This window comes from Tachysurus vachellii, chromosome 11 (assembly GCF_030014155.1).
Source record: "Tachysurus vachellii isolate PV-2020 chromosome 11, HZAU_Pvac_v1, whole genome shotgun sequence".
Lineage (NCBI taxonomy): Eukaryota > Metazoa > Chordata > Actinopteri > Siluriformes > Bagridae > Tachysurus > Tachysurus vachellii.
Genome location: NC_083470.1, coordinates 2,285,001 through 2,310,000, shown reverse-complemented (window position 1 = coordinate 2,310,000; position 25,000 = coordinate 2,285,001). Strand labels below are relative to the sequence as shown.

At 45.1% G+C, this 25,000-nt stretch overlaps 2 protein-coding genes across 4 annotated transcripts in view; both read right to left on the bottom strand.

Moving 5' to 3' along the window:
- Window positions 1–11,212, bottom strand: part of slc35a3a (solute carrier family 35 member A3a) — a 13,383-nt gene extending 2,171 nt beyond the window's left edge. The window contains exons 1-7 of one of the 3 annotated variants that reach the window (XM_060881617.1): window positions 10,813–11,212; window positions 6,221–6,435; window positions 4,657–4,811; window positions 3,007–3,129; window positions 2,492–2,666; window positions 635–753; window positions 1–133 (exon numbers count right to left, since the gene is read on the bottom strand). The exon at window positions 1–133 is cut by the window's left edge and continues 1 nt beyond it. In XM_060881617.1, coding sequence (XP_060737600.1) covers window positions 1–133; window positions 635–753; window positions 2,492–2,666; window positions 3,007–3,129; window positions 4,657–4,811; window positions 6,221–6,410 — 895 coding nt within the window. In that variant the 5' untranslated portion in view covers window positions 6,411–6,435; window positions 10,813–11,212. Of the gene's footprint in view, window positions 134–634; window positions 754–2,491; window positions 2,667–3,006; window positions 3,130–4,656; window positions 4,812–6,220; window positions 6,436–8,233; window positions 8,386–10,812 lie in introns of those variants that run through there. The other 2 variants (XM_060881619.1, XM_060881618.1) reach the window with 2 other exon arrangements.
- A 2,370-nt stretch (window positions 11,213–13,582) lies between these two features.
- The window catches only part of notch2 (notch receptor 2), a 53,015-nt gene continuing 41,597 nt past the window's right edge, over window positions 13,583–25,000 (bottom strand). The window contains exons 22-34 of the mRNA XM_060880842.1: window positions 24,097–24,229; window positions 23,703–23,945; window positions 23,433–23,545; window positions 21,911–22,443; window positions 21,407–21,751; window positions 21,182–21,324; window positions 20,645–20,846; window positions 20,355–20,433; window positions 20,092–20,239; window positions 18,582–18,904; window positions 18,349–18,496; window positions 18,138–18,235; window positions 13,583–18,049 (exon numbers count right to left, since the gene is read on the bottom strand). Coding sequence (XP_060736825.1) covers window positions 16,604–18,049; window positions 18,138–18,235; window positions 18,349–18,496; window positions 18,582–18,904; window positions 20,092–20,239; window positions 20,355–20,433; window positions 20,645–20,846; window positions 21,182–21,324; window positions 21,407–21,751; window positions 21,911–22,443; window positions 23,433–23,545; window positions 23,703–23,945; window positions 24,097–24,229 — 3,954 coding nt within the window. The 3' untranslated portion in view covers window positions 13,583–16,603. The remainder of the gene's footprint in view (window positions 18,050–18,137; window positions 18,236–18,348; window positions 18,497–18,581; window positions 18,905–20,091; window positions 20,240–20,354; window positions 20,434–20,644; window positions 20,847–21,181; window positions 21,325–21,406; window positions 21,752–21,910; window positions 22,444–23,432; window positions 23,546–23,702; window positions 23,946–24,096; window positions 24,230–25,000) is intronic.

Here is a 25,000-nt window from a genome sequence, read left to right as displayed (position 1 = left end):
TCGTCGGCTCAAAATCCTGCAGCCAGAAGTAGGAAATAAGCGTAGACAGGATGATGGACAGGGACGTGGCGAAACCTTTCAGAATATTATCTGCGTATTTAATAACAGCAGCTATGACCAGACCTCCTAATGCCTGTGAGGGGAAAAAAACAACACACACACAGACACACACACACAGACACACACAAACAAATATCAGCACTAATAAAACCACATCAGCTTCATTATTACACAACATACAAAACACTACCAAAGCAAAGCAGCTCTAGTGAAGTATGAGTGTAGATATAAACCAGCAAACAAACAAACAAACAAACAAACAAACACAAGCGTTCACACTGTGACAAGTTGCCTGATGACACACAAGTGAACTGTGGATGTGCTGATGACGTGAAATAACAGGACAGAATAACAGGACTGATTTTTCCCGACATCATAATCTTCTGCACTTATTACACAAATTACACTTATTACACGCTTACTACAAAAATTAAACACATCTGCACTTTTGTTCACTTTATGAGCATTTTGTATTTGTAGTTGTGTAATAAATTATAATTTGATAAGTGTCATGATAAACAGGTGTGTGCGCGTGTGTGTGTGTGTGTGTGTGTGTGTGTGTCATTAATCTCACCTGTAAAGAAACCACAGCCCAGGTGATGGAGTTGTAGCCCTGAAGCATTCCATGCTCCTTCACGCTCTCTCCATCATACACCAACATTCCCAACAGACCAAAAACCAGACCAAACAGACCTTTAGAGCACACACACATGCACAGACACACGCAGACATGCACACACACACACGCACAGACACACACACACACATCAGTATTTCTTAACCCTGTTCCAATGATTTATTTTTCACCTCCTGTTTTAGCTCATTACAGTTTTATACAATAGTAACAGACTCGTTCCTTACGTTATTGTCTCGATACAAACAGCCGTTTCACAAGGACACGTGTGTCTGACGCTGCTCGTATTCTAAACCGAATAATACATCGATTAAGTTGTTTTTCAACACCAAAAATAAACCTGTTGCTACGGTGAGGATTTCTGGAAGAAAAACGTTTCACGTTTACGGATGAAGGCGTCGGTCGGTGTTTTAACTCAAAACAGTACACAAGCTTTCCTTTCATCATAGAAAATGCAGAATATCCAGTTCTTCACAGTCACAATGGCTTCAGCTCTGACACAATGAGCTCCAGGAACTTACAATGGCAACAAAAACGGCACTGGCAGTTTTACTGGGTGTGACAACTCGAGCAACTCAGGTAACTATTGTAACCAGGATCAAATCAATGCCGGCATTTCTGATACTTTACTTGTACTTTATGTCATTATAATGTTTTAGTTCATGATCGGATTAAGAACAATTTGGAATAAGAGCATCAGTTACATACATGTTCTAAAAGTTATCATCATGTACAAATCGTGCCACTGAGTTTGCTAAAGCATTACGATGAGGACGAAAGAAAGGTGTATGGAGTGTGTATGAAGGTGTATATAAGATGTATGAAGCACCTATGAAGATGTATGAAGGACTATGACAGTGTATATAGGGTGTATGAAGGTCTATGAAGGTATATGAAGCTGAATATAGGATGTATGGAGTATGAATGTTGAAGTTTGTTAAAAGTGTATAAAGGGAATCTAAGGCTCTGTGATGGTGTACGTAAGGGTGTATGAAGGTCTATTAATGTGTATGTAGGAGATATGAAGGTCTATGTACGTGTATGTAGGGTGTATGAAGGTCTATATAGGTGTATGTAGGTGTATGTAGGGTGTATGAAGGTCTATGAATGTGTATGTAGGGTGTATGAAGGTCTATGAATGTGTATGTAGGGTGTATGAAGGTCTATGAATGTGTATGTAGGGTGTATGAAGGTCTATGAAGGTGTATGTAGGGTGTATGAAAGTCTATGAAGGTGTACGTAGGGTGTATGAAGGTCTATGAAGGTGTACGTAGGGTGTATGAAGGTCTATGAATGTGTATGTAGGGTGTATGAAGGTCTATGAATGTGTATGTAGGGTGTATGAAGGTCTATGAATGTGTATGTAGGGTGTATGAAGGTCTATGAATGTGTATGTAGGGTGTATGAAGGTCTATGTATGTGTATGTAGGAGGTATGAAAGACGTATGAAGCTGAATATAGGCTTTAGGAAGGTGTATGAAAGTTGCTGAAGGTTGTAAAAACTGTATACAAGTTGTATATATAGGATGTATGAAGGTCTATAAAGGTGTATGCAGGGTGTGTGTATGAAGGCTGTATGACAGGTTCACGTGTAAGTATACAGCAGGAATTCGGACAATAAAGCAAATTTCACGCTCAGCTGAAACAGAATAAACACAGGCGGAGTCGTTAACACTCCATTAACACGCTGCATGATAAAGGTTAAGCCTGACCAGACGACATGACGTTCATTTATCTAGAGAGGAACAAACACAGTGCAGAAATACAGTGGTATTTATTTGTCACACACATACTGACCCAGCTGGATGTTTCGGACCCACACGCTCTGCTTGGTCTCTTTGAGGATTTTCTCAAAGTAAACGCCGGCAAAGCCGCTGGAGCAGCAAGCCACCAACACGGCCACCAAACCCACGAACGGAGACCCCGTTGTGACCTGCTGCTTCACGGGGGAAACTGAAGGATCCGTGGGCCACTGCACAGCACACAAAATCACAATTAAACACACAAGCATTAATCTAACATCACCGTGGCTACGGATCCGCTAACATCCTTTAAACAGCGAAGGCGTCACGAACGAGCTCTCGCTTAGTCACGGACTTCTGTAGGTCGGAGAAAAATAACTGGAATTTACCTAAACATATCAGCCCTGTGTATAACAAATGTGCCAAACATCAGTCACAGAATAAAACAATTGTGTAGTCAGGAAATGTTCCTACTGCAGGAAGGAAAATGAACCCTTTGATAAACACAGAGTCGACATTGCTAATACTTCCTCCTTCTAGGCAAGCGGAGGTTAATTCCTGTGCGCTCACCTGCACAAGCGCTACTCCGGCCATCAGAATGATGAGCGAGAGCCACTGATAGAGACCGAGCTTGCGACTCAACATGGAGACAGAAAACAGGGCAGTGGTGAGGATCTTCAGCTGGTAGGTCACCTAAAGAGGAAGGAGCAAGCGAGAGGACGTTAAAGGTAACTCTAAATGGACAAAAAAACAGATGTTGTTGTTGTTCTCATCACCGGAGTCATTCGGCGCTTTATCCCTCATTCCTTGTGTTATTTTCATCCATCGCTCCTAATTATCCGTGAAATAAATAAAAAAAAAAACGAACAAGATCAAGAGTGTCATCAGTAATAAATAGACACGTGTTCAAAACAAATTTACAAGCCCCGCCTCCTGTACAACATTATCGCTAACGATAACGACCCAATTAATGATATCTGTAAAGAAAAACAGCGGTCGTTGTCATTTTAATGACGATAATAAACCGGTAGCCGTGGAGACTGTTTACACAACATGGTCTTATTACACAATAACATTTTAATAGCAGATCTGGAAAAGCTCCGTACATCAAATATCGCGTTCCGAGCTCCTCGTCTACGCTTTAATTAGCCGTTTCTTTGCAGATAATTAAGACGCTGCGACACGGAGGGTGGAGTCCAGAGCGCAGCTGGATCTCAAGGAGACACGCGCAGACTCGGCTGATATTATTATTACAGGGGAGAAAAAGTGCTGTTAAATTTACCGTCTGATACGTTTTTGGGACTATTTTAAAAACTCAGACTCATCTAAGGTTAATGAACCTCGGTTTGTGTCGTCGGATGGATGGACGAATGGTCGGATTAACGGATGTTCAGATGTTTGGATGGATGGATAATGGGTGGTTGGATGGATGGATGGATTAACAGACGTTTGGATGAATAGATGGATGGATGGGTGGGTTAGCAGATGTCTGTATGGACAGATGGACTGATGAAGTAATAGATGTGTGGTTGGATAAAATGTGAGTTGTTTATATAGATGGATGAATGAATACATGTGTGTATGTGGGTGGATGGATGAATGAATACATGTGTGTATGTGGGTGGATGGATGAATGAATACATGTGGGTGGGTGGGTGGATGAATGAATACATGTGGGTGGGTGGGTGGGTGGATGAATACATGTGGGTGGGTATGTGGGTGGGTGGATGAATGAATACATGTTGGTGGGTGGGTGGTTGGATGGATGGATGGATGGATGGGTGGGTGGATGGATGGATGGGTGGATGGTCGTATAGATGAGTGGATGGTTGTTCAGTTGGATGAGTGGATGGACTGATAGGTTAGCAGATGTTTGGATGGATGAATGAAATGTGAGTTGTTTACACAGATGTATGAATGAATGATAGGGATGATGGATGGATGGATGGATGGATGGATGGATGGATGGATGGATGGATGGATGGATGGATGGATGGATGGATGGATGGATGGATGGATGGGTTATGTGGGTGGGTGGATGGTCGTATAGATGAGTGGATGGTTGTTCAGTTGGATGAGTGGATGGACTGATAGGTTAGCAGATGTTTGGATGGATGAATGAAATGTGAGTTGTTTACACAGATGTATGAATGAATGATAGGGATGATGGATGGATGGATGGATGGATGGATGGATGGATGGATGATCTTCTTCCACTACCTGGTATGTTGCGGCGTCGAGGTTAGAAAGTGCCACGTAGAGCAGGTTGTTCTGCAGCGTGTAGATTCCTGAGGGAATGGCGAGCTTCAGCGTCTCCACTGGCTTATGGATGATCTCCTGCCTGAGGACGCTGCTCAGAGCACGAACACTGAAACCTGATCACCAAGGACAGAGTCCAGACGAGACGAGACGAGACGAGACCAGACGAGACGAAACATCACGATACGGAACAATAACAAACATTAAACAGAAATCTCACTGACCTTGGCAAAGAGAGACAAAGTGTATTACTGCACTTAATCAGAATTGTTCATGAAATAATAAAAGTGTTCAGTGTTATCAGTAATAAATAAATAGACCTGTGTTCAAAACAAATGTACAAGCCCCGCCTCCTGTGCAACCTGAGTAAAGAGGTGTTAGATTAAAAAGTGAAGGAGGTGTGGCCTCAGTCTGTCAGTCACAGTGAAGGGTGTGAGGCCTCAATTTGTCAGTCACAGTGAAGGAGGTGTGGCCTCAATCTGTCAGTCATAGTAAAGGAGGTGTTGCCTCAGTCCGTCAGTCACAGTAAAGGAGGTGTGGCCTCAGTCTGTCAGTCACAGTAAAGGAGGTGTGGCCTCAGTCTGTCAGTCACAGTGAAGGGTGTGAGGCCTCAATTTGTCAGTCACAGTGAAGGAGGTGTGGCCTCAATCTGTCAGTCATAGTAAAGGAGGTGTGGCCTCAGTCTGTCAGTCACAGTAAAGGAGGTGTTGCCTCAGTCTGTCAGTCACAGTAAAGGAGGTGTGGCCTCAGTCTGTCAGTCACAGTAAAGGAGGTGTGGCCTCAGTCTGTCAGTCACAGTGAAGGGTGTGAGGCCTCAATTTGTCAGTCACAGTGAAGGGGGTGTGACCTCAGTCTGTCAGTCACAGTAAAGAAGGTGTGGTCTCAATCTGTCAGTCACAGTGAAGGGGGTGTGACCTCAGTCTGTCAGTCACAGTAAAGGAGGTGTGGCCTCAGTCTGTCAGTCACAGTAAAGGAGGTGTGGCCTCAGTCTGTCAGTCACAGTAAAGAAGGTGTGGTCTCAATCTGTCAGTCACAGTGAAGGAGGTGTGGCCTCAGTCTGTCAGTCACAGTAAAGGAGGTGTGGCCTCAGTCTGTCAGTCACAGTAAAGGAGGTGTGGCCTTAGTCTGTCAGTCACAGTAAAGGAGGTGTGGCCTTAGTCTGTCAGTCACAGTAAAGGAGGTGTGGCCACAATCTGTCAGTCACAGTGAAGGGGGTGTGGCCTCAGTCTGACAGTCACAGTAAAGGAGGTGTGGCCACAATCTGTCAGTCACAGTGAAGGGGGTGTGGCCTCAATCTGTCAGCCTGTGTATCTGGTGGCCCTAGAGAACAAAGTGTGACCTTGCAACACAAGAATGTTCTTTAGCTATATTTCAATCATTTTGTCAACACTGAATCTCATTTAATCCCAATAAAACCAACTCTAGATGGCATTGTATAATGTATAATGTATAATGTATAATGTATAATGTATAATGTATAATGTATAAGTCTGTCATATATTTAACTCGTATTATCAGGACTTACTGTGCTCTTTGCAGACGAGGCAGATGCAGGTGAGGATCTTGAGCAGCTCGGCCAGCACCACGGCGGAGGAAGCGAGGTAGCGCGGCCCGTCGGCCTGCAGCGTGCGCGAGTATCTCATGGTCAGCACCAGAGAAGTCGTCTGGAACACCAACACACCCAGAGACAGGTACTTCAACCGTGCCAACGTCATGACCTAATGATCCCACCGGGCTGAGCTGAGCACGGTGGGGGGAAAAGAGGAGGTAAAGTGAGCAGTAATCATTTACTCACCTCAAAGTACTTAAATACAACGAAAACAAGTACAACAGAAATCTTCAGTATTATCTGATAGAAATGTCTAAAATAGAAAAAAAAAATCGAGCTGAAAATTTAGCTGAAACAGAAGAAAGTATAAAAGTAAATCAGACCTTAAAGCTCCAGGGTATAAAACGATATTTAGGGAATTAGGGTTCTTTTTTACTGAAACTCAACCTTCCTCATCTGTGTTAAAGGAGGACAAGTTTTAAGGTGTTTAACAATAAAAACCTTGACATTTTATAAATTCTCGCATTGACGGTCAGTACAGATCTTTTATTTTAAAGCTACAGTAGTGAAATTGGACACAAGTGAAGAAAGAGTGAAAAGCTTCAGGAAACAGAAAAGAAGTCGTATCTGGTGTAATGTTCTTGTTTAAGTTCTTGTTCTTGGTTCATTTAGTGTAACTGAAGAAAATAATTCCTGTCTCTTTTGTCCTGTGAGATTCAGGTATGAAAGAAGAAAGAGAAAAATCACCGGCGACGTTTTCATACGTTCCCAACACATCAAAGCCAGCAATTCTTTATCCCGGTTTGTCTCGTTGCTCATCTGATGTGTGGAACCGTGTAGCTGAATAACCCGAACCTCTGCGTGAACACTCACTCATTCATTCATTCATCTTCTACCGCTTATCCGAACTACCTCGGGTCACGGGGAGCCTGTGCCTATCTCAGGCGTCATCGGGCATCAAGGCAGGATACACCCTGGACGGAGTGCCAACCCATCACAGGGCACACACACACACTCTCATTCACTCACACAATCACACACTACGGACAATTTTCCAGAGATGCCAATCAACCTACCATGCATGTCTTTGGACCGGGGAGGAAACCGGAGTACCCGGAGGAAACCCCCGAGGCACGGGGAGAACATGCAAACTCCACACACACAAGGTGGAGGTGTTAATCGAACCCCGACCCTGGAGGTGCTAACCACTAAGCCACCGTACCCCCACCCGCGTGAAAATGCGGCGCTAAAAACGTTAAACCGAGTGTCGTTAATCGCACTAATAAGAAAACGTGGCAAAAATCCTCTGAACGGGTCTGAAAGGAGGTCATTGGGTTTCCTGCAGGAGCCTAAATACTCCGACACACGAACCTGTTTAATAGGAGCGTGTTATCGTTGCTGAGCGCCGAAGGCTTAAAATACCGCCGGGTCCGTTTCCGCCTGCTGCAAGAAGGACATAGGACGCCAGAAGAATCGAAAACGCTTCACTGAAACATTTCCTTTTTTCTGTGTTAGCAGCTAAACCAGAACGGAGCGTATACTAGTGCAGAGCCTCAGGCGAGCCAGCGTCCGCTTGAACATCACTGCATTCGGACAAACAAAACGCATGGCGAAAAGCGCACGGTGTCGGTAGCATCACGGTCAACGGAAGCTCGTCGAAGCACGGACCGGGGAAGAACGCAATAAAAACACACTTTTCCCGTCTGAGCAAACCGGAGCGAGATAAAACAGATCAGGTGTCTGACGGTGTCTTAATCCGATTCAAAATCTGTGGCGTTAGTTAAAAAGTATTCAGAGATGCAGACAGAGACGTAGCCCTGAAGATTTAAACCTCAAAAAAAAAAAAAAAAAAAAAAATAGATCATTCTATACACACGGTGTTAAACCCGTCCGACGCTCCGTGTCTCTCTATCAGAATAACGTCTTATTTACAGAGTTATAAATCCAACAAACTTCTGCTCAGTACACACAGGTTTCTGCCAGTCTTACCTTTCAGTACAATAAGAACGCTTTAAAACGACATGGTCTGGCTAAAAAAAAAAAACAAATAAATCAGAAGCCTAAAGCTGGACTCGAGCTCCTAACTCTTTTTCAGTGAGTGTCAGTAAAAGGAGGACATGGAGATCATGTTCCAGGATGTAAACCTCACACTGAACACACCTACTTCAACTGCACATAATAAAATAAATCAACAATAGGTAAGTGCATTAGATGACGGAGGCTGTGTGTGCACAGTGAGACCTTGTCCACATCAGACACACCCTCGTGGTGTTTAAACCAAACAAGCCATCAGAGATAAACATCACGGATCAGTGAAACAAAATTAAATGACGATCAGCTTGTGTTAAAAAACTCAACAGTTTTCACTGCGATATTCGGAGGAGCTTGTGATGTCTCAACCTGACGCATCATTACGTCTTCGTGAACGTTTGTTATAGAAGCTCTGGGAGATACGACAATATAACATCCGCATTGTTATCCATTCAGTCATCTTTCTCAGATATTCAGGGGTCTGGAAAAAAAGAGAGCTGAACTCCAATCTGATTGGTCAGAAGGTGTTACACTGTTTTGGTGTACACATGGCAGTAGTTCCATCTACATGAATGACAGGTTTATATATAGTTTTGTATGTAAACATATGTACAACATGTAATATATATATAGTAGTTATATATGTAAACATCAGGTCACAACAGCGCCGGGTCACAACAGCGTCAGGTCACAACGGCGTCGGGTCACAACACCATCGGGTCACAACACCGTCGGGTCACAACAGCGTCGGGTCACAACACCGTCGGGTCACAACACCGTCGGGTCACAACACCGTCGGGTCACAACACTGTCATTTTACATCACCATCAGGTCACAACAGCGTCGGGTCACAACAGCGTCGAGTCACAACACCATCGGGTCACAACACCGTCGGGTCACAACACCGTCGGGTCACAACACCGTCGGGTCACAACACCGTCGGGTCACAACACTGTCATTTTACATCACCATCAGGTCACAACAGCGTCGGGTCACAACAGCGTCGGGTCACAACACTGTCATTTTACATCACCATCAGGTCACAACAGCGTCGGGTCACAACACCGTCGGGTCACAACACCGTCGGGTCACAACACTGTCATTTTACATCACCATCAGGTCACAACAGCGTCGGGTCACAACACTGTCATTTTACATCACCATCAGGTCACAACAGCGTCGGGTCACAACACCGTCGGGTCACAACACTGTCGGGTCACAACACCGTCATTTTACATCACCATCAGGTCACAACAGCGTCGGGTCACAACAGCGTCGGGTCACAACACTGTCATTTTACATCACCATCAGGTCACAACACCGTCAGGTCACAACACCGTCGGGTCACAACACTGTCATTTTACATCACCATCAGGTCACAACACCGTCAGGTCACAACACCGTCAGGTCACAACACCATCAGGTCACAACACCGTCGGTTCACAACACCGTTGGGTCACAACACCGTCAGGTCACAACACCGTCAGGTCACAACAGCGTCAGGTCACAACAGCGTCGGGTCACAACACCGTCGGGTCACAACACCGTCGGGTCACAACAGCGTCGGGTCACAACAGCGTCGGGTCACAACAGCGTCGGGTCACAACACTGTCATTTTACATCACCATCAGGTCACAACAGCGTCGGGTCACAACACCGTCGGGTCACAACACTGTCATTTTACATCACCATCAGGTCACAACAGCGTTGGGTCACAACAGCGTCGGGTCACAACACCGTCGGGTCACAACACTGTCGGGTCACAACACTGTCGGGTCACAACACTGTCATTTTACATCACCATCAGGTCACAACAGCGTCGGGTCACAACAGCGTCGGGTCACAACACTGTCATTTTACATCACCATCAGGTCACAACACCGTCAGGTCACAACACCGTCGGGTCACAACACCGTCGGGTCACAACACTGTCATTTTACATCACCATCAGGTCACAACAGCGTCGGGTCACAACACCGTCGGGTCACAACACTGTCGGGTCACAACAGCGTCGGGTCACAACACCGTCAGGTCACAACACCGTCGGGTCACAACACTGTCATTTTACATCACCATCAGGTCACAACACCGTCGGTTCACAACACCATCAGGTCACAACACCGTCGGTTCACAACACCGTCAGGTCACAACACCGTCAGGTCACAACACCATCAGGTCACAACACCGTCGGGTCACAACACTGTCATTTTACATCACCATCAGGTCACAACACCGTCGGTTCACAACACCGTCAGGTCACAACACCGTCAGGTCACAACACCGTCAGGTCACAACACCATCAGGTAAAGACTGCAGGATTAAACGTCATGTTCTTACATACATGAGGAACATAAAGTGAAAAGGTTTACAGATAATTTATAATGTGCCTTAAAGTGACCTGATTTTCTCCTCCATGAATCTGAAACCTTTACAAAGTTCTGATATCAAGAAAAATTTGATTTTTTGATTAAAAAAGTGAAATTATGATCAAAATAAAAAATGTGTGCATTTGATCTTTACTCAGGGAATAAACTCACCTACAGTTGAGGGAAACTTCTGCAGCTAATCCGGAAGTGAATGACTGAAGAACAAAATGTGACCAAACCACACGTTTTATCTCCTGATACTGAAGTGTGAATAATGACTCAATGCCTGACTGACAGACTGAGATTAATTCCCTGTGTTTAAGTCTCAGTGTGAATCTGTGCTCCAGGATGTTGTGTAGCTCAAACACAAGCTAAAGCTAATCTCACTTCCTGAACTAAACGCCTCCATTTTCTGCTTTTTTACTCGCTTCTGATTTGATGCCGGTTTATAAATGTTTCCTGGATAAAAATAAAGCTGAGCGCTGGTAAAAAAAAAACAAAAAACACAGCTGTTAATGCACTGTTACCTCCAGTCTCTCTCTCAGTCTGTGTGTGAGTGTGTGTGAGAGAGAGAGACTGTATGGGACTTCCTGCTGTTTTTACATTCACATATTTACTGCAGCTCTGTAGCGCCACCCGCTGATCCGGAGGAAGGTCAAGTCCAAAACAGAGAGTGTAGTGCACTAATTAGGGTGTAGTGTGTAGTGTCTAGGGTGTAGGGTGAAGGGTGTAGTGTTTAGTGTGTAGGGTAAAGGATGTAGTGTGTAGGGTGTAGTGTGTAGTGTGTAGGGTGAAGGATGTAGTATGTAGTGTGTAGGGTGTAGTGTGAAGGGTGTAGTGTTTAGTGTGTAGGGTGTAGTGTGTAGGGTGTAGTGTGTAGGGTAAAGGATGTAGTGTGTAGGGTGTAGTGTGTAGGGTGTAGGGTGAAGAATGTAGTGTGTAGAGTGAAGGGTGTAGTGTTTAGTGTGTAGGGTGTAGTGTGTAGAGTGTAGTTTGTGGGGTGTAGGGTGTAGTGTGTAGGGTGTAGTGTGTAGGGCATATTGTGTAGGGTGAAGGATGTAGTATGTAGTGTGTAGGGTGTAGTGTGAAGGGTGTAGTGTTTAGTGTGTAGGGTGTAGTATGTAGGGTATAGTGTGTAGGGTGTAGTGTATAGGGTATAGTGTGTAGGGTGTAGTGTATAGGGTATAGTGTGTAGGGTGTAGTGTTTAGTGTGTAGGGTGTAGTGTGTAGGGTATAGTGTATAGGGTGTAGTGTGTAGGGTATAGTGTATAGGGTGTAGTGTGTAGTGTATAGGGTGTAGTGTGTAGGGTGTAGTGTATAGGGTATAGTGTGTACGATGTAGTGTGTAGGGTGTAGTGTATAGGGTATAGTGTGTAGGGTGTAGTGTATAGGGTATAGTGTGTAGATTGTAGTGTATAGGGTATAGTGAGTAGGGTGTACTGTATAGGGTATAGTGTGTAGGGTATAGTGTGTAGGGTATAGGGTATAGTGAGTATAGTGTGTAGGGTGTAGTGTATAGTGTGTAGTGTATAGGGTATAGTGAGTATAGTGTGTAGGGTATAGTGTATAGGGTATAGTGTGTAGGGTGTAGTGTATAGGATATAGTGTGCAGGGTGTAGTGTATAGGGTATAGTGTGTAGGGTATAGTGTATAGGGTGTAGGGTGAAGGATGTAGTGTGTAGGGTGAAGGGTATAGTGTATAGTGAGTAGGGTATAGTGTGTAGGGTGTAGTGTGTAGGGTACAGTGTGTAGGGTACAGTGTGTAGGGTATAGTGTGTAGGGTATAGTGTGTAGTTTATAGGGTATAGTGTATAGGGTATAGTGTATAGGGTGTAGTGTGTAGGGTATAGTGTGTAGGGTATAATGTGTAGGGTGTGTAGGGTGTAGTGTATAGGGTATAGTGTGTAGGGTATAGTGTGTAGTGTATAGGGTATAGTGTGTAGGGTGTAGTGTGTAGTGTATAGGGTATAGTGTGTAGGGTGTAGTGTATAGGGTATAGTGTGTAGGGTGTAGTGTATAGGGTATAGTGTGTAGGGTGTAGTGTATAGGATATAGTGTGTAGGGTGTAGTGTGTTTATTTGTCAGACTATACATAAGGAGCCATTTGGGACAAGCCCAGCTGCTCTGACTGTGTCAGCTGACTTTGCCTCTTCAGCTGTGCAAGCAAAGCTCTTCAGTGTGTGTGTGTGTGTGTGTGTGTGTGTGTGTGTGTGTGTGTGTGTGTGTGTGTGTGGACTTTGCTTGTACAGCTGATAAAGACCTGATGTAAACAACCCCCTAGTGTCTGTCTGTGTGTGTATTATGTATGAAGTTTGTACATATAGACATAACCTTGAGACAAGGACTTGCAGTGGTAAAGTCCAGAACACAGTGAAGGAGGCGTGGCCTTTGTGTCTGTCAGTCTGAGTGAAGGAGGCGTGGCCTTTGTGTCTGTCAGTCTGAGTGAAGGAGGCGTGGCCTTTGTGTCTGTCAGTCTGAGTGAATGAGGCGTGGCCTTTGTGTCTGTCAGTCTGAGTGAAGGAGGCGTGGCCTTTGTGTCTGTCAGTCTGAGTGAAGGAGGCGTGGCCTGTGTGTCTGTCAGTCTGAGTGAAGGAGGCGTGGCCTTTGTGTCTGTCAGTCTGAGTGAAGGAGGCGTGGCCTGTGTGTCTGTCAGTCTGAGTGAAGGAGGCGTGGCCTGTGTGTCTGTCAGCCTGAGTGAAGGAGGCGTGGCCTCTGTGTCTGTCAGCCTGCGTGAAGGAGGCGTGGCCTGTGTCTGTCAGTCTGAGTGAAGGAGGCGTAGCCTGTGTCTGTCAGTCTGAGTGAAGGAGGCGTGGCCTCTGTGTCTGTCAGACAGCTACTGTCAATTATCTATTAAATTATTCCTGCAGGACTTTGTTGGCTTTATAATGAATAAATGATCATTATTATATTACTGTAAATATTTATACACAAGAAAGATTGGTCAAGTTTACGGCGTATTTCATCTTTATTGGCATGAGCTGCGTGTTTTCTTGGTTTTTCGCTAAACAAATTTTGTTCTGTATTCACTAAAAATGTCCTTCTACGAACAAAAGGAAAGGCTACAAACTTCATACAGCAACAGCAGAATAGGCGTGAATTAGAAAGGAAAGTACTTTATGCATTCAAAACTCTATTTACAGCACTTATAAAAAATGTTTACCCACAGGGACACATGCTGCTCTTTGAGTTCAGATAAATCACCATTCAAAAAGCAGAGAGAGAGAGAGAGAGAGAGAGAGAGAGAGAGAGAGAGAGAGAGAGAGAGAGAGGAAGAATAAGCAATCAATGGTTTAAGTGCCATAAAAAGACAAATGTTATATGAGATTCTGTGCCATTAACACCAGTGTTAATGACACCAGTGTGTGTGTGTTTGTTTGTGTGTTACTGTAAACGAGTGATAAAACGATAAGACAATAACCTTTTACAACCTGTAAATAAAAGGTAATATAAATCACCAGGAAAAGAGATTTGTTTAAAAATACTTTTGGTTATTCAAAATAATTCATTTGGTGTTCAGGACTTCAGGTCTCCAAGGCAAGAAAAAAAAAAAATCATAGTTATGATTGTTACCCATCAGGATTATAAAGCTCTGCTTAAACAAAACAAAACCAAAAGAACAAGAACAATCTTAAGACATGTTTTTATAGCAGGATAGATAGATATAGATCTGATACACAGATCAGACCGATTAAAAAAAAAAAAAAAAAAAATTATTTAAAACATGAAAAGTTACAACTTCAGAACTGAAAAAAAAAGTATAAAACAAAAACGGACAGAATAAAAATATATATGAGAAACGGTTACGATATTCTGTACAATATTCCAGAGACGGAAAAAAAAAAGGCAAGTTGAAAAAAAAAAACTAAGACTAAAATTTTGACCGATTCACGGACGGCCGTCGGAATCACGAATGGAACACTGAGTCGCTTTAACTACCATCACTGGCGGTTTCATTTTATCACTACTTTTAAATTTGATCATGTTTTTTTTTAACTAATAGTTTAAATAAAGATAAAGTAAAGAAAAAAAAAAAAGATTCCCCACTAACATCCAGATGCTCAGATCCGGGCGACGTTTTAAAATCAGGCGTGAAACGTTTTCCCGTTTCATCATCGGTAGAAAGAGACAGATGGCCGTCGAGCGACAATCACTGTAAACGTTGATCGGTCTGTACAGAGTGCTGCTGAATTCTGTTTGGTCAGAAGAAAGTGTTTCATTTTCTATGACAGAAATCTTAGGGTTGCGTTAAGGTGCTCGTAATATTAATACGTAATATGGTTTCTATAGCGACAGCTCGTCCGCGGGAACCGGTACGACGGAGGATCGGCGTAAAGAACTTAATCGTCTGTATGAGGAAGTTTTTTTAAGGAGTTTTTTGATGTTTGAGAATCCTCTGTAACACGAGACCTGAGGAAAAAACCCCGAAGAGACAAAGAGACGATCGATTTTTCCTATGAAAAGGAAAAAAAAATGTCTTTTTGGTGGAGTCTAATAGGATAATACCATAGTAACGCCATCAAACCGAGCTACATGGTGCATTATGGGATTAAAATGAACAGATTAAACGTTGTAAACAGAGTCAGTGTTGTTTGACTCTGTACGTCATTAATAAAAAAGTAAAACTGATGAATTTAAAGGGTTAAACGTTGCAGTAACTGGCAGTTAAATACTGAACCGTATAATAATAATAACTCATCGTAATAACCGTAGTTAAATGGGAACAGAATTCTGATCCTGTGATTAGCTCAGAATCGACCACAACGATTCGTCACTTGCAAGTTTAACAAACGCAACGAACTCAACTCTGAACATACACACATTTAAAATTGCCAATTTCTCACAAACAATGTACAGTTAGTTTAAGAATTTCTGAAATGTGTGTTGAAACCCGTCATCATTTCTTACAAAGGCGGTCATTTTCCTACAGCGAATCACAATCTCAGGGCCATCGAAGTCATGCTGAACATCACAACAACGCGACATCTCCGGAAACCACAGCGAGGTCAAGTCAGAGCCCACGTGACAATCAAGGCAGCTAGAACCGAGCCAAAGAGGCTGCTGTAAAATCCTCGAAATTGAACAAAGATGCTAACGCTAAGAATTATCGCTGTAACTGAAACGACTAAGTTGCATCAGCGCAAGTCAGACTCGAGCTGTGCACAAAAAAAAAGGCAACAAAATCAATCTAACAAGGCAGTTTTTTAGCTCAAATGTAACCATGACCCATAAGAAATAATAACATTTACAATGGTTAGTAAGTCCATTCTTAACAATATATAAGCTTTGGAAACAGCAATATTTAAAAAGAATTAAAAAAAGAAAAAGTAAAAATTGAAACAGAGTGGTTGCACTTTAATCCAGATCTGATTTCCTTCAACGCTTAAAAAAAAAAACACGGCCACCACATCGAAAACTTTTACGTCCAGCTCACAGTCTCTGCTGTTTTACGATTGTCCAGAGACGCTGATAAACGTCTGATTTGCTGGTTCGGTCCTCGTCTGTGCCATTTGTACACTTGCCTCGTTCGTCTAAAGGATCGCGTCGTGTTTGCCGTGCGCACGGATCGTCTACACAGAAACGCGCTTGAAATATTTGTATTTGATCCCAGGTCAAAAGGTCAGACACGAGAGAAAATGTTATTTGTTTTCAGAAAAAGGCAGCGAGAAATGGAGAACGCCACAGTGTTAGAGACCTACGACACGAGTGCAAGCGTAAACGGGGTCCGGAGTCGGATTGACCTTCACGAGAACGCTTCGTTCTCTGTGTCACTCAATAAAAGGAGGGTTACTGATTCCATATAAACTCCAGAGGTGACTGTATGCATAGTGTATAAAAAAGACAGAGCGTTAAGAGAGAGAGAGAGAGAGAGAGAGAGAGTGAAAGAGAGACTTTTATGAAGTTAAACTGCATATAAACACCACAGTCAGGTTAAGACACAGCAACAAGCAGGTCTTTTGTGTTATTACGCATACACACTGCTGCAGGCTTGCTGCTGCAGCGGCTGCTGTGCTGACTGCGAGGGCTGCGGCTGCAGCAGAGGAGCCTGCTCTGGAACGTGAGTGTGTGCGTGTGTGTGATGGTGTGCATGAGTGTGCAACGCAGCGTGTGGGCTTGTGGTTACGTCGGACCAGTCTGAATGCGAATGTGGCGAAGACGAGGAGGACCAGGGATCGGGTGACTCGGGCGACGGCGTCAGGTACGGGTGCTCGCTAGAGGGCGGAGCTCCGTGACCCGGAGTCGTGACCTCGGAGCCCTGACCCGGAGTCGTCACCACCTCTGACCCGGCACCGCTGGCATAACTGCGGTGCGAGGGAGGAGTCGGGTATTTATCCACAGGGCTCTGCATTTGCTGGTGGTAAGGCGTCACCTGCCTCACCTGAGGCTCCGCGATGTTATGGGCAAGGCCGTGCAGGTGCGGGATGCCATGCTGTAGCCCTGCCTCCTGCATGTTATACATCATCTCCTGGCCGCAGTGCATGGGGTTAAGGCCCTGGGTCTGGGCCTGACTCACCTGCATGGCCCCCTGCTGGTTTGATTTGAGAAGTGCCTGGTTCATCTGGAAGGTGACGATCGATGGGAGCTGCTCTCGACTCACAGAAACATTCACGGGCCCAAGCATCCCCGAGCCGTGATGGTGCTGCGGCATGCCCGAGCGTGCCACCGCCATCTGGTGGGGAATCATGTGACTGAAAATGTGTGGTGCCGCATAGCCGTGCTTAGCCACACCCACCCAGCTTGGTTGCTGCCCCAGCATGTGGCTGACAGGGGGCAGGAGGGGGCGTGTCGACGGGCTGGTCATCAGGGGTGGCGATTTAGCCATGTTAGCAGCTCCTGAGGCATCCGTAGTGTACGAATGCGGCGATTCTAGAGAATCCACCGGTGACATTGTGACTGAGCTTTCTGAAAGTCCGCCCGTGCCGGCCGTCGTCGGTCCCTTGGTGCCGTTAGAGTTAGCAGTCACGGTTGCTACGTTACCACTGGATGTAGCCAATCCTGACGCTTCTCCTCCAGCTGGTTTCTTCCTGCGCTTTGTTTTCATCTCCTTCAGATCTTTGACTCCGCCCCCAGCACCATTAGGTCCACCCAGTTTGGCAGCACCGCCTCCGCCACGCCGATTCTTCTTGTTCTGCTGTCCTGGTCGCATACCGATGACTCCGTTACTGGTGCAGACCACAGAGGGATGTTCACCCCCACCGTTTCCTACATGGTTCGATCCAGAATGGGGGCTGTGCACCAGATTGTACTGGTCGAGCAGGCGAACAATGTCGTGGTGCATGCGTTCCTGAGCCGTGTCACGTGGTAAACGGTCCAGGTGATCTGTGATGTCACGGTTGGAGTAGTGATCCAGGAGGACCTGAGCCGCCTCGAAACTGCCTTCACGTGCAGCCAGGAACAACGGCGTCTCCTCCTGAACAACAAAAAACTTAATCGTTACACAAAGTCCTTGTTTATTCTGTGACTGGTGTTTAAAACTGAACAACAACACGGATGTTCACCTTGTTGTCCTGCATGTCTCGATTGGCACCGTTCTTCAGCAGCACCAGCGTGGCCTCCACATTGTTCACGGCAGCAGCCCAGTGCAGAGCGGATTTACCTGTACAGATATTTACATGACCATCAGTTTGTAGATAATAAACAAAACAGATTCATTATTCAAAACATGGCTGTGTGTGTGTGTGTGTGTGTGTGTGTGTGTGTGTCTCCTACCGTGGTCGTCCACGGCATTTACGTCAGCGTGGCAGTGCACCAGCTCCTCCACCATGCCCTCCACAGCCAATCTGGCTGCCAGGATTAAAGGAGTAGTTCCATCGTTCATCCTCGCATCCAGCTCGGTGGCACGATTACGTATCAGGATCTAAAACGAAGCAGAGTTTATAATGAATAAACAGACAAAAAGTAGCTTAGCTTCTGGGCTTGTGTTCTTTAAGCTCTTCTCTAACCTGGAAGACGCCCTGAGCGTCGGCAGCGATGGCTGCGTGCAGCGGAGTGCGGCCCATGTTGTCATGAGCGTTGGGGTCGGCGCCGGCGTCCAGCAGCCTCTTTGCGGCATCGGCACGGGAGTAGCGGGCGGCCAGGTGAAGAGCCGTCTCGCCCGTGCGCTCCGTCTGTGCGTTAAGTGTAGCGCCCTGAGCGATAAGGTCACTGATCATGTTCATCCCAGGTTCGTCGACTCCGCTCTCCTCCTCCTCGTCGGCTAAGACGCTAACGCACTCGGGGCTGCTGCCACCCCTCAGAGATGCCAGCATTAGAGGAGTGAAACCGTCTGAGAAAGAGATTATTATTTAAAAATTATTATGAACCAGACAATTAATAAGAAAAGGCAACAAGTAATTTATGTTCTATTGACAAATTGACGACACCCCGATGTTACACACTTCACCAATTTATTATTGTAAAGTAGCGTCACGTGGCTCATACTTGCACATCACGAGCTAACTGGATTATATCAGCTTTATATAAGCTTATAAATATAATCTAACATATTTTATTGCATAATAACACTAATAGCCTTTTATGTGTTTAATCCTCAGTCAGATTTGAAATTTCACATATCGTTTGTAGTTGCATCATCAGACTTTTATGTTAAAGGTGCGGTCTCCGTTGTTTGAGAAATGCTTCAGAAAACGGGACGACAAACTAAACAAAAACAAAACAAAACAAATGTGTAGCCAATGAGCAGAAAGGGGCGTGTCTTGTCAATACGGGCGGAGAGAGTGTTCAGTGTGCATGTGTGACATTAGCATAAAGCGGTTTTAACATTGACATGGAGGATAAAAACAAAGAAAGAAAGAGAAGAAAGGCTTACGATAAGGTAAGAAGTAGGACGTGTTAATATAGGATCAGCTTTCCAGCGCTGGAGAGAACTGAAGGAGCAGGAAGTTGGTCACATATTCACAGATTGGAGTTTCCTGAGTCAATAACTCCTGAGCTAAACACTGTTACTACACAAATAACACCTCTTTTCTATCGTAGTAATGTAGAGACGCAGCTACAACCGTGTTTTGTGTAGTAACAGTGTTTAGCTCAGGAGTTATTGACTCGGGAAACTCCAATCTGTGAATATGTGACCGACTTTACTTAAGACGCCGAGGCGCTTTTTTCCTTCTCGATAGGTGAGTAACGTTGGTTTTGTTTTGTTACACAGAACTAATATATGTCTTTGTCCTTTACATGATTATGCTTGTGTGTCATTTTTGCTTGTTTGTTTATCTACAATCGTATTGTTCTTCCCTTCAGCTATGATAAAGACACGTTTCTTTCCATTAGTTGCCTGGGTTACGCATGTACGTGTGGGGCGGAGCTATCGATACAGGGGTGGGACCCATTTGGGTTAGGGGCGTGTTTGTTTTGGTGATTTTACATGTCAACATTGGCTTTCAAACAACAGAGACCCCACCTTTAAGTTAGCAATTCTTATCAACTCAGGGTTATTTGTAAACAGGTAATTACCGGGTCCTTTCACGTTGACATCCAGACAGTCCATGTCGATATCGGCCTGAGGTGGGGTGAGGGTGATATCAGCAGCTTTGTGGTGCTGCAGCGTCCACTCACGACGATCCACTCCTGTATCCACCCCCAGCAAAGGCTTGTCTTCCAACTGAGAGAGAGAGATAGAGAGAGAGAGAGAGTTTTCTAAATACTTTTTTCTGTTACCATCATCAGTGTGTGTGTGAATGCAGACATGAGTGTGTGAGTGTGTGTGTCACTCTTACCCTTGGCTTCTTGGGCCGGAGCTCCTCCTCTGGCCAGTGATGATCAGCACTGCCATCCATCTGTGATTTCTGCAGGCTTCTACAGTACATTGAAGGGAGAACACATGCATGTTGATCTTTATTATTTTGCTTAGTTACAAACATGACTCTCTAAAACCATCCTTCGTGACAACCTTTTCCACCGAAGGTCATTTTTAACTTGACTTTAACTTCACATGAAAACAGTTGGTCAGACTGTAAACCACTGTAACTCTCTAAAAACTCCCAGAATGCATCACTTCCATACTCACTTCATGCCAAAGTCATCTTGGCCCACAGGCTCTCTCCGTTTGCTGTCTTTCTTGGCCAGAAACCCGTCCGGCAGCCAGAGGATGCCGTTTTTGCGTTTACGTTTGGCGACCAAAACTCCCAGAATCAGGATAAGCAAGATGATGGCAGCTGCCACGGCAACCAGGTAGAAAAGAGGAGGGGCGTACTCCTTAGATGGCATACCTGGAGGAGAGAATATTCATGTAAACAAGTGTACAAACAAATACATAATATATCCACGATTTGGACAAATGTTTTCTTAAAAAACTACATTCACATTTGTCAGCAGTTTTATCCATACGAGATATTTTAAAGACGTAAAAATCACGTTAAAATCTTTTTTATTTGTGTTATTTAAACAGTATAATACTACAAGACTAACGTCGCTGTTATACCGTACGATGTTGTACGATTAACGCTGACGTGAAAGCATAATGCTGAGGTAGTCTTGGAAAGAAGAAATGCTCGTTGTTGTCATGACAGCAATCATTAATCACAGTAAAAGAAACCCGACTCACTGTCCACGGAGATGATGGGATAATTCAGCTCGGCTATGAGGGACTCGGCCGCGATGTACGAGGCAGCCAGATCGGTGCTGGAAAAACATTCGTTGGACGTCTCAGCGCACTGACGGTTATCGATCTCCAGATAAACTTTGGACCTGGACGGGAGAGACGAAACGTTCCGTAACGTTCGCACAGAAACCCTTTGTAGCTAAACTTTTCGTTTTTCATTAAACCTACCCGATAACCTCCTTCTTCAGTTCCCTCTTGCTGAGCCGTTTTGCGGTGCCGGCGTTCAATTCGTCCTGTTCGTTGCCGTAATACGGATAGACCATGGGCTCTTGCTGATCGTTGAGTTTAATGCGCACGTTGGTGTGAAGCAGCATGCCCAGAGAGCGCAGGAAGCCCTTCATATCTCCGAGAAGCTCTGTGGGATGCAAAAGCACCACGATGACGAGCGTACCGTCCGCCAGCTGAGGAGCCTTGTTGTTAGAGCAGTCTAGACCGTCCCAGCCGCACGCCGCCGTGTTACAGCCCTCGTTACAGTGGCCGTTCTGGTAGTGGTCTCGGCAGTATATCTCGTACCTGCGGATGGAGGATGCGAGAAAGACAAAGCGTAAAGCTATATCTGTACCATAATTTGGTTCATTCGGTTATATTCGTAGTGCCAGAGTATGCTTGATTAATACAGATCAAATGTGGGTGGAGCTGTGGTACGTAGCTGGGTGGAGCTGTGGTACGTACTTGCACGTGCTGGGCACGGGCACCGGGCCATCCTGGCACTCGAAGCTGTCGTAGAGGCAGCCGGGGTTGTTACACTCGGGGTCGCACCGGTTGTTACGGAAGTACATCCAGCAAGGCACAGTGGCCGTGCAGTTCTCCCAGGGGTGGAGCCGCTGCAGCGTGCAGTCTCCTCCGTCCCAGTCACACTCCACGTTCTTACACTGTGGGTCGCACACCTTGTCCCCACGACGCTCCTGACACTCCACATAAGGGCAGGACGTGGCACTGACTTTGTTCTGGCAGTGCTCGCCGCTGTAGCCATCTGGGCAGTGGCAAGAGAACGAGTAAGATTTGTGCAGCTCTTTTATGCACATGCCTCCGTTTTGGCAAGAACAGGACGGGTTTTCGATTTCGCACAGCGGCCCAGAGAAGCCGGACAGGCAACGGCACTGCGGACGGCCGGAGGGGGCCGTCTGGCATTGTCCGCCGTTCTGACAGCGTAGATGGGCGCAGGTGTAGTCCTCGATCTCACCGCAGTTGGAGCCTGTATAGCCCTGAGTGACAGAAACGGAAATAGTAAAAAAAAAAAAAGAAAAAAAAAAAAGAAAGGACGTATTTTTCATATAGTTATTAGGGAATAGAAGTTCAAGCATGGACATAAAAGTCCTGCAGTTTGTTACGCTGTAATAAAGTCTACAAAAATAAATCGACACTAGAACAAAGGCAACAATTTTATGTCTATAAACATTTTACAATTTGTAAGGAGCACCAAACGTTACCATCGTATTAGCTGCTGATTTTTATTTATTTATTTATTTTATTTTTTAAATAATGTTAAAAACTTTAGTAGAAGCTGAAATTTAAAACTGTAATAATAAAAATATTATTACATTTTAATACATTTTCAGAATTTAATTTGAGAAATAAAATAAAACGAAGCTTTTCAGTTTTTCTTCGTTTTGCCGGCAGCGTTTTTTTTTACAAAACCTTTGTACACCAAACGTAACAGAAACGTAACAGAAATGTCATCGAATCACAGATTTAATATTTCTGCTATATGGCGTCATCCCTAATCGTCGCCGCTTACCGCACTACAACGTACGTACGCCGACAGCTCATCTGAGAGGACGGTGTTTACCTTCGGACGACAGCGATAAACAAGTCCAACATTCAGCTCTCAAAACAAAGGGAAACTAGAATAGAGCATCTAAAGCATTTAAGAGAAAGCTGTCTTTTTTTTTTACCTGATCTATGTTGGCCCTTTCCCTTTTAGTGCAAGCGTGAGGAAATGGAGAAAATAAGCAGCGGTTAGAGAGGAAGCCGTTTTATAACATGCAGAAATAAATAACACACCATTAGAGAGGACAAAGAAAAGCAAAGCAAGAATCTGAGCAAACATTTTCATCACAGAGACACCAAAACCATGAGAGCTTACTGATGAGCTTTAATCACAAGTGTCCTGAATTCTGTGTAAATGAATATATACACACACACACACACACATCCCCCCCCCACACACACACACTCACACACACAAACTTACAGGTAAACAGGTGCAGCTGTATCCATGGACTGAGCTTGTGCTCATGGAGCACTTGCCTCCGTTGTGGCAGGGTTTCGACTGACAAAGATCTACCATCGACTCACAAAGACGACCTACAGGACACACACATACACACACACACATGAGGGCACGAGAGTCACAGTAACAAAAGAAAAATGAAGACATATAAAACTGTATAACGATGTTTTCACTAAAGACGCAGTAAGCTCCGGCATTGCGTAAAGGGAACGAGTCAAAAGGCCATCTCACCTGTGTAACCGAGGCGACATCGGCACTGATAGTCGTTGGCTAGCTGGACACAGTCGAGGCTGCCGGTGTTGTGGCAGGGGTACGGCCGGCACTCGTTAATGTCACCTTCACAACGCTCACCGGTAAAACCAGGAGGACACACACACGTGTAGTGTCCAATCCCGTCCACACAGCGACCGCCGTTCAAACAGGGCGGCCCAAACTCTGTGGAACACTCGTCTACATCCACCTCGCACTGCTGACCTGAGAGGCAGAGACAATACCGATATCTGGATGATCTAGATTGATGTTCTGCTATAAATATTGTTCACATTCTGTACAAGACTTTCACAATTCAAAACACCTCTGTGCGTGTGTGTGAGTGTGTGTGTGCGCGCGTGTGTATGTCTGGTACCTTTGGTTCCAGGTGGACATGAGCAGTAGAAGTGGTTCTCGAGGTTGATGCAGGTCCCTCCATGACGACACGGGTTCGAGTGACACTCATTGACATCGTACTCGCAGTTCACCCCCTGATACCCTGGTTTACACTGAGAGAGACAGACAGAGAGAGATAGAGAGAGAGAGAGACAGAGAGAGAGAGAGAGAGAGAGAGAGAGAGAGAGAGAGAGAGAGAGAGAGAGAGAGAGACAAAGAGACAGACAGAGAGAGAGACAGACACAGAGAGACAGAGAGAGAGAGAGAGACACACACACAGACACAGAGAGAGAGAGAGAGAGAGAGAGAGAGAGAGACAAAGAGACAGACAGAGAGAGAGACAGACAGAGAGAGATAGAGAGAGAGAGAGACAGAGAGAAAGACAGAGAGAGAGAGAGAGAGAGAGAGAGAGAGAGAGAGAGAGACAAAGAGACAGACAGAGAGAGAGACAGACACAGAGAGACAGAGAGAGAGAGAGACACACACACACAGACACAGAGAGAGAGAGAGAGAGAGAGAGAGAGAGAGAGAGAGACAAAGAGACAGACAGAGAGAGAGAGACAGACACAGAGAGAGAGAGAGACAGACACAGAGAGACAGAGAGAGAGAGAGACACACACACAGACACACAGAGAGAGAGAGAGAGAGAGAGAGAGAGAGGGAGAGAGAGGGAGGGAGAGCGATAGACACAGAGACAGAGAGAGAGAGACACACAGAGAGAGAGAGAGAGACACAGAGAGACAGAGAGAGACACAGAGACAGAGAGAGAGAGAGACACAGAGACACAGAGAGACAGAGAGAGAGACAGAGAGAGAGAGAGAGAGAAACAGACAGCACAGTTACCATACAGTCATATCACAACACATTTGTTATATATATATATA